The sequence below is a fragment of the Grus americana genome, chromosome 14 (assembly GCF_028858705.1).
Source record: "Grus americana isolate bGruAme1 chromosome 14, bGruAme1.mat, whole genome shotgun sequence".
NCBI lineage: Eukaryota > Metazoa > Chordata > Aves > Gruiformes > Gruidae > Grus > Grus americana.
The window spans coordinates 5,405,406-5,418,665 of NC_072865.1; the positions used below are offsets into that span (position 1 = coordinate 5,405,406).

A 13,260-nucleotide genomic window follows, 5' to 3' on the forward strand; every position below is an offset into this window, starting at 1 on the left:
CAGCGCATCCTTCCAGAGGAGCCAAGGGGACAAAGACTGGGCTCTTCTCCCCAGGCCACAGGTACCCCTGGACAAACATCCATTTCTGGGCATCTATAATTTCCCATGGGGTTTTTTTTTGGCCTCCATAAGCAACGACACAAACCCACTTGCTGCAGTGAGCTGAAAGGCGATATAAAGCGAAGGGGGCGAGGGGAGTGCACACACAGGTGCTCCTGGGCAATACTAACCGTGAGGCCGTCCTCTCCCGGCTCACCTTTGAAACCCTGCAAAAATAAAAATGCCAACATTGAAACGATTACCCCTCATTCTCCAAAATGCTCAGCAATAATTAGAATGTTCAGCAGCATTACGTTTTAGCCTATTTTTTTTTTTTTATTAAATAAATTGCCAGCGATCTGGAGATTTGCAACAGGTCATCCGAAGGCTACAGATCAGGGAAGAGATCTCCTCCAGGCTTTCCAAGTTACAACCAGCACCTGCAAATACCTGCTCCAGGTCCAGCTCTTTGCTCCAAAACTGGAGATGGAAGGCCCCCTCCTGCTCCCTTGGCCCATGCCCCAAAGCTCTGCCATATGAGCAGCCATCAGAGCCCGACCGCTGGCTCAGGCTGGGGACCCAGCGGTTGGGGTGGCAGCACCGTGGAAGGGGACACCCTTCACCCTCCTCGCCCTCGCTGGGGTGGGAACTGCCCTGGCATGTGTTTGCTGCGCATCTCCCGTCCTTACAGGGGGGCCCGGAGGTCCTCTTGGGCCATCTTTTCCCGTGTCACCGGGAGGCCCCCGGGCACCTGGGGGTCCTGGCAGACCAGGGGGGCCAGTGGCTCCATCTCGACCTTGATCGCCCTGGAAGAAGTTCACATAGACATGGTGAGATGAAGCAGCGTTGGCAAGCAGTGTCTGCAAGGTGCCCGCGACACATGCACTGCATCCCTGGGCCATCAGCACCCTGGCCTCTGCTGTCCCGGAGGAATTTAATTACAGCTTCCAAGGGGAAGGCTGGAAGTGAGCTCAGGGCCGATTCATGCCCTTTGGGTCTGGTTCCTTAACCAGGATTTTGCTCAATACCTTCTGACGAGGGTTTATCTCATTAAGCCCTTGCTCAGCTACTGTCTGCATGGAAACCACCAATTGGACAGCAACCAGAAATAACCCAGACGCAACAACGTGCTGGCATGGAGCATGCACACACTTCCATAGCTCAGTGCACCACAACAACACCCCCACCCCCCCAAAAAAAAAAAATAGTGCTTGGTAATATCCTTTAAATACAGCCAAGGTCACATATTACCATCCAGCATAGCTCACACCCGGCGTTGCTTGGATGCAAAGAAAAAAGCAGCAACTGTATCTCCGTGTGATTGGGAAGGTTTGGTAGGTGCCTGCTCCGGACGGGAGCACCCCGCGGGGCTCCGCTGCCCAGTTATCGGCTCCAGACCCCCCCGCCCCGGGGCTGTGGCTGGGCACATCCGTGTGGCTGCACAACGGAAAGCTTCACGGAAAGACCATCTCGTAAATCTTTTAGCAACATCTGGAAGGGTTACCACCGAGGCAGTATGAGGACTGTATTTAATATGTGGTCCACCCTCAAATCAGGGACGAGTGTGGGATTTTTCAGAAGTCCTTAAGTGACTTAGCAGCACAAATCCCACGGCCTTTCAACAAGATCTGTGCTCCTAAATCACTTGCATAGCTTTAAAAAAAAAAATCCTATTGCAAATGCTGAACACTGCATCCAATTATGTCAAATCAAGAGTCTCCCACTGAATTTTGCCTAATTAAAATGTCACTTTTAGAATATGAGGATTTAGTCAACTCTGGTTCTAATGCATTTTATTTTACAATATCAGCACTGTTCATATGAACACTTATAGGACTTTGCTGTTTGATTCCCAATTCTCACAAAGGACCAAATGCTAAAATCCATCACTTTTATGTCCCTCTACCTTGAGGGACATAAAACTTGCCCTAAATTTCAATGGGGTTTCACTCAAGCATGCTCCCAACAAGCACCTCTGGATGTAGCCATGGTAGCGACAATTTAAAAGAGCAATAGTGCACTTTCAACGTGGATGAAGAAATAAAAGCAACTCAAAGAATCACAGCAAACCAGCAGATCCGATACGTCTACCTTCAGCACTCGCCGGCTAAAGACAAGCTGATCGTTAGCCAGAAATCCGTGATTGAGCCGGGGAAAAACCATCTAGCCAGGTAAAGTGAGAGGCAGAGGAAGAAGGAGGAAGAATTTAAGATGAAAGCACAGTGGAAGAATGAGTTTTAAAGGCTGTGACAATATATAACATTTTTTCTTTGACAGTTGACACATGAGGAAGAAATAACCTAGATAGCCAACAGTGGCTGTTTTAACGTTCTGGATACACTGGAGCTTGCTAAGCAGTAAAGAGACAGAGGGAAACAAGTATCTTTTCATTAGTTTACTGCACAATAGGACATTCAAAGCAGCTGGGGTACAGAGGATTCCCCTACTGCAGGGCTTTCTGCAGAATAAAGAGCATTATTCCAAGTAAACCCCACAGTGGATATATCCCAGCATTTCTCCTGAGACCAAATATTATTTTTTTTCAGAGGCTAAAATGAATAGTGATGTATTCCCCAGCCTGCAAAATGCAGATAAATCTCTCAGATTTATATGATGCAAAAACAATGTATTCAGACCATGTCAGTAGTCATTGCTATTGTCTTTTAGCCTTTCCACTTATCTATCTAGGGAGAGGCAGGAAGACATTTCCTTTCTCAGGACACTGCTTGCGTCTCCCTTTCCCTGTCAATCCCTGCACACATCCACCGGAGGACCAAAGGGATGGAGTGAAGCTGCGGGAAGCCCCACAGGAACACACAGCACATCTTCCATGAGGATTTTGGAAGGTTTCTAAGGAAAAAAATCTTTTGTCCAAATTGCCCAGAGGAGCTTTTAAACCTTTCACACAAATAACAGATAACCCCAAACCTCAATTTTGGGGTAAATATTGTATAGACAAGCCCACCTCCTGCCCAGCCTCCCAGGACAGGCTTAGCAGCAAGTGTGCACAGGTACACCAGTCATGGGTGTTTTAACTCGGTCATCTCAAAGGGAGGGGAAAAGCAAAGTGGGAAGGAAAAAAACTAATCAACTCTCGAAAATAAACCCCCAGAGGATTTTTTTTCCCCCCCCAAGGTGTAAAGAGAGGCTAGTTCACTTAAATACAGCCATTTTGGGGAGGAACAACACTGAAATCCTGAGATTTTAAAAAACCAAGATGATGTCACATTGAAATTACTGGGGGGACAGAGCCCTTGAGCTTGGCCAGGCCCTCCAGATACTATGGAAGCCACCAAAAAGGCTCTACTGAGAGCAAAGGGGTTTGCAGTAGACCCAAAGGACCTAGCTCTATGGCTTCTTATGTGCATGACGATACACAAAAGCATTAAGTGGGATTTTCAAAAAAGTCCAAGGAGCAAGACAGGAACTGAAACTTGTTTCTTACCCCTCAGCTTGCTGAGCACCATCCAAGTAAACACCTCCCAAGTCTGGCCCTATCCATTTCCATGTGTAATGACAATTTGCGTTTGCTCTGAGGCCAAACACACCGTATCCCACCAAATCCAGTAATTGCACGTTGAATTTTAAACATTCCCTGTTACGGATGGGACCATGAAAGGTGAATGGCCCCGAGGGCTATTAAATACAGAGACACCATCTCTGGCCCAAGAAACATCCAGGCCATAGAAAACCAGGCTCCAGGAGAACAGTTAAGTGTGATGGAGTTACACACTCCTGCTCCGTATTTACACTTGTCCAATGCATCTGGTCACGGGGCATTGGCCACTGGGTCTGACCCTGTGCAGCAAAGGAGTCTTACAGCACAGAAACCTTGAACGCTGGCAGTTTCCAGCTTTAGAGTATTCGATTTAGCCATTTCAACATAAAGTTCCAGAATAAGCAAATTAAAATAAATAAAATAAATATCCATAGGTGTCTCTATTGACTGTCACTGTGAGCTCTGCAGGACGCTTTCCGTACTGAGCTTCTATCTGCAACGTGAGCTCGGCAAGTACTTTTTGCAGAAAGTAAGTTACTGGTGCCATCTCCACCAGCGCTGGCCATCAAGCAAGTAATAAATGCAGAGTGGTCATCCCAGTGCTGGCTCAGGGAGCAAGCCTAGCTTATAAAAACAGTCCTTATCATTTTAAGAGATAAATACAAGCACAAACATCAGGGCACAGAAGTCCCAGCTTTGGCAGCATCCTGCTTCAAATCCCTCTCTCCTCCCCAGAGCAGAGAGAACATTTGCTCTTGGTTTGTCCCTGTAAATATACTTACCAGTGTATTTGAGTATGTTTATTTCCCATCCTGGCTAGGCAAGGCTGTGCAGCAGCCTCCCGGATGCCGTTTGCAAGTGCTAGCAGTTCAGTGCCTAAAACAACCGAGCGTGAAGTCCTTCCTCGGTTCTCAAAAAAATCACCCTCCAACATCTGCATTAGGCACACTCACACATGCAATAATCTCTTTTTTTGTCCACGCTGGTGGCAGGTGTTTATTAGAGACAGAAAGAGAAGCAGCGCAGACACGAACATATTCAGTAGCTAATCCCCAATTGCCATCATCTCACTTCCACTGCAGACAGTCCCTCCAAAGCTGCCCCAAGCATTATTCTCTTTTAATCTATCATTCCTAATGATAATATTTTTGCATTCACTGACACATACTATCCCCAATCCACCTCCCATAGACACATGCATTTACGAGGGAGGCGGCACTGGGTATATTCCTAGTTATTTATCCTCCCGTTGATGCGATGACTTGCTGCGACACGTCTTTCAAAATCAGCTAAACAAAGCCACCACTGAAAGTTGAGGAAGAAGATAGATTAAATTAAGAAATAACAAATAATCTGGGCCAGATGGTATTAAGAAGTTTCACATCCAATCCACAACCCTGAGTGTCTGGAGACATAAAGGAAGCTATTTTCAAAGCCAGGCACCAGTTGTTAGATCTATTTGTGCATGGCTCTGCCAGGCTCGTTCCTCCCCCTTTTCCTCCCAAATTGTGACTGAGCCTTTTTCTTACTCTTGCGTAAAAAGACATAAATAAATCTAAAAGTAAAGCAAAATCTGGACAGATGCAATTCAGGAAAAAAAAAAGCACATATTTTTAATTGGTAGATTAAAACATAGGACAAGTGTTACCTTGGGAGCCGGCACCCACCCCTGCGAGTCCTGACGGAGCCTGTCCCCAGGGCATCTCCTGCAGCACAAGCAGGAGCCACGGCAGGAGATGGGTTCCCACGTTATCCGGCAGCACAGACCACAGGGGCTTTGGGAGCCTGAGCATCTCCTCTGGCATCGCCCAAGTCGCCAGCCCCCAAGTCATCCAAGGAGCGAAAACTCACACCCACGTGCTGCTGAATCACCTCTTAAAGCCTTTTCTGAGGATGTGGGTGGGCACCGAGACAAGGTTGAGACCTTATGCCGAGCCCCTCCTTAGCCACGCAGGGCATAAATCTATTGGACAAACTGTAGGGGCTCTCGGAGCCCGAGGGTGACGTTTCCAAAGGCACCCAAGGCAGTTGGGCGCTGCTTCAGGAAATGACACCAACTTCAAAAAGTGACTTAACAGCCTCTAGGGAAAAAAGAAAAATGGCCCTGAGGGATCTCTGCCTGACATTAACCGCTGAGGTCCTGGTTACATTTCCAGCAACCGCATCTAAACCCACCAGCCGACTGAGATGCCAGCTCCAAATCCGGCCTCTGCGCAGGGCCCATACTCCAGCATCCCAGCACATCCCCGTGACGGGGTTTCCAGCCGGTGCCATAACCCATGGCCAACCACACCTCCATTACTGCGACAGAGCCCGCCTTGGAAATACCGCAGACCTCATGGTGAGCCCTCCCATCTCATCCCCAGCATGGGAGACTGTGTTACCACTACCATCGCCAAAACAGTTTTCCTTCACCATACAGTTACTTTAAACACTTTATTTTCGCTCAAAGGCAGCCTGTGCTTCCAGGCAGATAGCTCAGCAAGAGAGGAGGAACTTTTCCACCCTGCACAACACCATGCCAGGCCTTTCCTTGGGACACCGGGTCTTTCCACCACGTACTGGTGCCTAATGCCAACAAATAAGGAGCACAGCTTCAAGAGAAACATGGATTCTGTCTCTGACACTAGAAGAGGGAATCGGGGATAGCAAAGCCCAGTAAAAGTGAAACCCTTCATGAGGTACCTCAACATCTTCAACTCTTGTTTCCCTGTGGTAAAAGTTAGGAAAACCACCCCCACAAAGAGCTCCGATGGCAAAATTAAACATTTCCAGAACTGTTACTATACCTCAGTTTGCAGCTACAAAGCTGCACAAAGCCTTGTTTTGTGCGGTGACCAAACTCAACCAGATTTTAGAATAAATCAACGTGCAGTGTCACTACTTACCCTCGGGCCGATGTCCCCTGCTTCACCCTGCATGTCAGGCAAAACAGCAAGGGTCAGCTATTAGAGTTCAAATTTCAATCACGAAGGACCGAGCGCAGGGTCAGCTGGACACGGGAACAGCACACAAGGGAAGTGGCAAGAGTCCTATTGCTTAACGTATTCAAAACCAGTGAGGAGAAGGGCTCGAGACAACACAATAGGGAATGATTCTGCCCTGGCAGGCAATGAAACAGATAATAAATCAGAAATAGCGGATTGCTTCCAACTCTAAGGCTCCCCTAGCAACTGCTTATGTCCTACACATGCGAGGATTAACATCGTTTTCAGTTCAGCAATGACCTTCTTTGGCTGCTCTAATTTTGTGGGAGGATGTCATGCAAACACAGAGTGATGGAGCCCACAGCCTTGCTCTTGGAGGAAAGCAAGAAGAGAGTTGTATGCTGCTCTCCTAACCCCTAAGGGATCAGTTACCAGGAACCCTACAGCATGGATGAGCTTTAAGCCCATACTTATTCCTCCTGTATTTTTGTGAATTCTTTCTGCCCTCCCTTCCCTGGGCTTTTCCAAGAGCAACCCAAGAATCTACTGTCATGACTCCACATCCCAACAAAACCCAGCGGGAATGTCATGCTGACGCATTGGGGTAACTTGAACTGAAAGAATTACAGTGGAAGGAGGATATACAGCTGCTTTCTCAAAAGCCAGATGTTAATGCAGTCTTTACCTTTTCCCCTTTTGGTCCTGGAGGTCCCTGGAAATACATAAGAAGGATCCCAGTTAAGAAACTGCAGAATCGTCAATGCACGCAACCTCAAAACCAAGGAGATTGCATTCATCAATTCATAAACCCGAACTATGTTCACTCTTACTTTAAGTTATATATACTATTATTTTAAATTATACACTGCTTCACATGAGCAGCATGCTACTGAAAAGCGCCAATGATGTCCTGCCTGCTCCTGCCAAGACAGAAGACCGGAGAAGGACCGGGGCAGGGCAGGCAGCGTGACAGCTGCTTGCAAACACGTGACTCTAAATAGATGCAAGAAATTTCTTGAACTATTAAATCACTCTACAAAAACACATGCTCAGCATATCATTACAACAATTATACATCTGTTCAAAATAAACAAGGAGGATGGGCTGCTTTCTTTGGCCTATTTGCTGAAGGCATAAGTCATCTTCCCTCTAAGCAGCTTTCTGTAAGACAGGCAGGCAGAGACACGCTGCAGCCCCAAAGAGAAGCCGTAGAGCCATGCTTTGATATGCCTGCTCTGCATCCTCCTTCCAACACAGGAAAATACTGAAATCTTGGGGTTCAGCCCAATTCATGGTGTTTGCCAAAGCAAACCAGTGGGATGCAGTGGGGGAAGGTCAGCAGAGAGGCCGACGGCAGCATCTGCATCCCCACACAGCATCCCTCCTGCTGTTAATTTGGCTCCAAGCAAGGCTGCTGGCCCCTTGCTCTCATGGAAGGGATCAGGAATGGTCTGGTTCGAGTTTGGCCATTTGATAAGTTTGCTTTTTCCTTGAGATTTTCCCTGCCTCTCGCTCCTGCCTGGTGCACACATAGAACTCGCAGCCACTTGCATCCACGAGTGTGCCAAGGGCAGTGGGCACAGGTGCGTGCTGCTGGGGTTTGCACTGCTCTTCCATTGTGGGGCTTTGCTAATTCAAAGCCAAGCCCTGAACACAGTGGTATTGGTTGTCCTTCCAGTTTCTTGGGATTTTTTCTTTTCTAGCGAGTTACTTCTAGATTTCTTTTCATTCACATTTGTCATCTTCAGGGGTAGGATAAAAACCAACCACAGCAATGTACAGCTACTACAAAATACTCCCCAACTGGCTAGAACTAAGTATCTGGAGTAACTTTTTCATTGCAAAGACTGAATGACTTCTGCCCACTTCGAAAATCACAGTTGGTTTAGGACGAAAGTTTGAAAAGATTTCACATGGTGTCCTTTAGTGAACGTGGTGGAATAGAGTAGGATTTGGACACGAAATCTAGAGCTGTGACCTCATGTAGCAACCATCCAGCCGAAGGAATTGGACCTGGCTAGTGTTCAGCTAGCATAAAAATAAAAAAGTCTGTGTTTCTGTAAAATAAGCGAGAGAAGAGTGGAGCACCTGAGTATCCAAAGTATTCCAAGCAAAAACGAAGTCATGCAAACAGCTCATAAAATGAAGTCTAGGCTGTTCCACAAAGTATCGCAGGGACACCAGGCACTCTCCTACCTGGGCTCCTTTGTAGGCAAATCAACCCAGTTTGGGAACAATTATTTTTATGATATTGCTTTGCAGAGCCAGCATACAGCCAAGATTACTGACTTTGCTTCTTCCAAGGTGCTACTGGAGTTTATTTCCCAAATTTGGGAAATGGTCTGCAGTCCATCTGCAAAGTCTCCGCTAGCCGAGCTGGCGCAGGAGGGAGAGAAGCAGCCAAGATGAGCTGACAGGTACAGAAAAGCTCCCCTCTAGCTGTGCCGGCCAGCTCCCAGAGGTTAAACTTGCATGTGTTACAGACCACAGAATAATTTTCCTAAATAAAATTTTGTCTCCTAAACAGTTACGTATGTAGAAATAAACAAGTAATAGATGAGATTCTGCCCATCTATTGCAGAGCAGCATGAATAAAGACATGTTACATTTGGCACTTGGTGCTACTTACTGGTTTGCCATCCAGACCAAGAGGCCCCTGAAAAGAAGAGGAAAAGACAGCATTATTAAAAAAGAAGTAATAATTAAAAAACCTATTTACAAACATAGCGATATCAATCATGCTCTGAAAGAGGCTCTACTTACGTATAGTACAGTCTGCGGCTATGTTACTTATAGACCTAATCCTTCATCCATGCAATCCAGCAGCAAGGTTTCACAGAAGTACAGTAAGAGGCGTCAAACAATTTGCAGAGTATAAAGGAGCGTGAAAGGAAGCGACAGAATTAGCAACAGGGATAAGGTGGCACAGCGCTTGGGACTCCCTGAGGTGTTTAAAGACTAAAAAAACAGCAGTAAAACATGCCTGATTTGGTTAAATTGAGCAGATCCTGGGAGTGATTCACATCAACCTCGGATCTGGACCATTTATTTTTGCAAAAGGACTTGCTGAAACTCTACCATTTTACCCAAGATGTGGGGGATCAGCCATCACCCTCAGTCCATAACTGTAAGCCTCATTGATGGGAAGGGATGTCTTGCTATGGAGGAAGGAAGGGGCATCCACCCCATCTACGTGCTTTGCTCATCTGCAGTGATACAAAGCTGGAAGTGCACTTGTATCTGCAGGACCAAGCACTTGGTTACCCCAGTTCTTCCCCAGGTCTCCCCTTTCTAGGGTTGCTGCAGGAGTGCATGGTCAATCAACCTGAAAAATGGTTATTTCCCCACCATTTTTGACATACAAACCCTCGATTAACATGAAACCACTAAATGTGTTGGGCCATAAGGAAGCCTTGATTTTAAGAAAAGATGCATGTGGGGGGAGGAAGCACAGGTACTGTAATGCCCACGGACAAAGCCAAAGCTGCCCCTGCTGTCAGCTGGAGCCGGCACACAAGCACTTGGGGATGCAAAGTACACAACAGATAGGGTAAATCCCAGAACTACATTTCCACCAATCCATGAACTGCCGCCCAAGAGCTTAAGACCTTTCTTCATTTAAACCCAAAGAAAGCTCAGCCTTGCAAACCATTCCTGAAGAGACACGGCACAATGGTTGCAAGTCAGAAAAGCCCTCAGACTATTGCTTCCACCTCCAAATTTCCAACATGTGCTCACGTGCTTTGCTGGGCGAGGATCTGCAGGCTGAGCCGAACAGCAGGCACTGCATCCCCGTGGCAAAGCCTGGCCCAGCACTGCAGCACAGCTGGCCGTTCCTGTGATCTCAAACCCAACCTGGCCTTGCTCTTGTCACTGCCTACTGCAAATTCAAGGGCTATGAATGCAAAACAGTACTTTAGGATCAGCACCTGCTCCCTCCTACGTCTGCCCAGCACGGCCACACACGTGCGGCGCATCCTCCTGGCTCCTTCTGCAGATGTGCTGGGCTGAAGCATTTTCCCGCATTACAGCCCTGTAAACCAGAAGGACCTACTGAAGAAAATGTAGTTTGGACTATAGTATAACACAACGATAAAGCGTTGAGGTTTTCTGTATTTCTTAGGGAACTAATTAGGGTGACCCTTTTTTAGTTTAGCTTAAATCTGTAACGGTGAAATTGAGCAAAAGAGACAAAGGGGTGTAAGAGAAGCCCAATGGTTGCATTAAAACCAGCATCCTTCCAGCTCACAGCTCTGGCCATCGATAAGGAATAAATCGGTCTGCAGTGGCTGTGGCAAATGGGCTGGGAATATGAAACCATGGGACACACAGAGCTCTGTTCAGAAAAGTCCAGGTGGCTGAATCCTGTGCAGGGCATTGGTATCTACATTATAAAGACTAGTGGACCTGTACAAGAGATGTTCACCTGAAAATGAATGGAGATTTCTTTACACACGAGATTTCTTAAGTGACCAAAGATAGGTTATACTGTTCACATGATGTGTATCATTTCTCATAAGGAACTACCAGTACACAACTGCTACACAGCAGTAATGAAAAATATAAATGAATGCAGTTGCATCCATTAATGCAAAGGCTTGCAAGTCACAACCAAACCGCTACTACTTCCTCTAACACCCCCTCTATACTTTATATCACCTCAATTCCTTATATTATAACACCTGGGAAAAGCATCAGGTCCATTTTCCTGAAAATGTGATTGTTTGAGATGGTTCACCTGAAGCTCTCACTGCAGCTCTCTAACCTCCAGAGGACAAGATGAGCAAAGAACTTGTAGCACATTCAACTACTTAGAGGAGTAGAAGTCCCAGAGATTTCTTTTTTTTTTTTTAAATTTACAATACCAATTCATCAGCTTTTTAGCTATTCTTGTATTGGTCCACAAAGGGACCGATCCAGAAGGAAAAACAATGGCCTATTCAAAGGATGTTTGTTTGAGGGAAAGCATTTAATGCTTGAGAGAAACAATATCCATCGGGCTTTCAAAGGGGCTCTTGGCCAGCCACGCCGCTGAATGGACAAGACTAACTCAGACTTTTAAATGTTTTGTTAGTCTGGGCTGGAAATTTAATTGACTCTGCTCTACCTGCCCAGCCAAACGTCTGCGTGAGCAAAGTCAGAGTTTCCGGGAGCAGCCAGATGATTGCACGTGTAAAGGAGGAAAGAGCATCTGAAATCTGAGCTTGCTTACTTGATTGCCTGAAATTTCAGGAGCACTCATGTGTCGAGATCATTATTGTCTTTTATTTGAATTCTGCTCCATGTAATTTTAATTAAACATGAAGGAATCCTTTCGTTTCTTTGATAACTAAGGAACAGGAAAACAACAAGTAGCTCCCTATTCCCCCAGTCAAAACACACATCTATAGAAGTTTTCATTTTGGGGGGACAAAAATCACTTCCGCTTAAAGAACCAGCACAAGGTGTAAGAACAAGGTGAGATTTCTGGACACCCCATTACAGGGCCCAAGTAAGAGAGAGCATTGCAGTGGCTTCATACTGTGCTCTTTTGCCCAGGGATGAATTTCACTCATGCCTTTGTCCGTTCTCTATTACAAGCCTTTCACTCCGAATCACGCACACAATAATCACACTTTATGTCATTAAATGCTCGCTACATCAAGAGGGGATGAATTTTCTGCCTAGGACAAACCTGATGCTTCAAGACAAGGTAGAGAGAATATTCAATCAGCTTCCCCCGAAACATGGTTCTGACCAAAACCATCACTGCACCGGCCAAGTGGGACAAAAATCCATCGGTCCCAGGTGCTTTGAGGAAGATGACACAGCTGACATGGTTTGGTGGATGTCAGAGCCCACTCCTAGCTGTAACCAACTCAGATCTCATTTTCTGACCACACGCCACTAAGGACCACCTGCGTTCGGGGCCAACACAGCTCTACGGGGCATCCTCCACATTTGAAAAGAGGAAACATTGCTGTCAGTTTGATAAGGAAAATATATCCAGAACATCTGGCTGGAGCCCTCAGGTTGCCAGTGCGGGAGGAGCTGGCAACACGGAGCAGGAGTGAACAGTAATTGTGATTTCTTGCCTTGGTTTTCCCCCTCACAAACAGTAACATAAGCACACGGAGTTGCTGCAGGTGTAATGACCCGAACCACGGTGCATCCTCACTGCCATCGCCTGGGTGAGAACATTATTTATACAATCATATATATTTATGGTATACATTAATGTTACGCAGACACAAGTCAGATAAGACACTGGGGCTTGAGCAGAGCTTGTTACTATGTCATGTACTCTTGCTGCATGTCTTGGTTCGGCCATGCAATATTTCAACTTCAGAGGAAAGAACTGCATTGAGATACATTTTAAAACAAATTTCAGTATTTTGTTTTGTTTCACCGTAGAAGCTCAGAAGCCTTGAGATGCAGCACCAAAATGTCACCTCTCGTTGCAAAAGTGAGATTCACTGAGAGTAGCTGAAGGCTTGGGAACAGTTTTAGGTTCACCAGAGTGGGAAGATGTGGAGCTTGCAATATCTGATTTACATGCAAAAGCCCTTCCAATAAATAATTTCCTCCGTACATCCCTCATCCCTGCTCAGAGCAAGCCTGGGTGCCAGCCTGGCTAACTGGCCCTCTGCCTTCCTCCTCTGGTGCCATAACTGCTGCTGGCAGGGATGTACTTGCTCTAGCAGCGTTACAGGAATTTTAAGGGGGGAAAATATCTAGTGAAAACAAAGCCAGAGATTATTAAGAGGACAATCCTTCTGAGTTGGGCAATCTTCTCTCATGGTTATTTTTAATGTT

The 13,260-nt window shown here is 46.3% G+C and overlaps 1 protein-coding gene across 1 annotated transcript in view; it reads right to left on the bottom strand.

Moving 5' to 3' along the window:
* COL23A1 (collagen type XXIII alpha 1 chain) overlaps positions 1–13,260 on the bottom strand; it is a 187,009-nt gene that overhangs the window by 16,954 nt on the left and 156,795 nt on the right. The window contains exons 6-11 of the mRNA XM_054842298.1: positions 9,095–9,121; positions 7,151–7,177; positions 6,427–6,453; positions 2,131–2,202; positions 729–845; positions 231–266 (exon numbers count right to left, since the gene is read on the bottom strand). Of these exons, the coding sequence (XP_054698273.1) occupies positions 231–266; positions 729–845; positions 2,131–2,202; positions 6,427–6,453; positions 7,151–7,177; positions 9,095–9,121 (306 nt within the window). The remainder of the gene's footprint in view (positions 1–230; positions 267–728; positions 846–2,130; positions 2,203–6,426; positions 6,454–7,150; positions 7,178–9,094; positions 9,122–13,260) is intronic.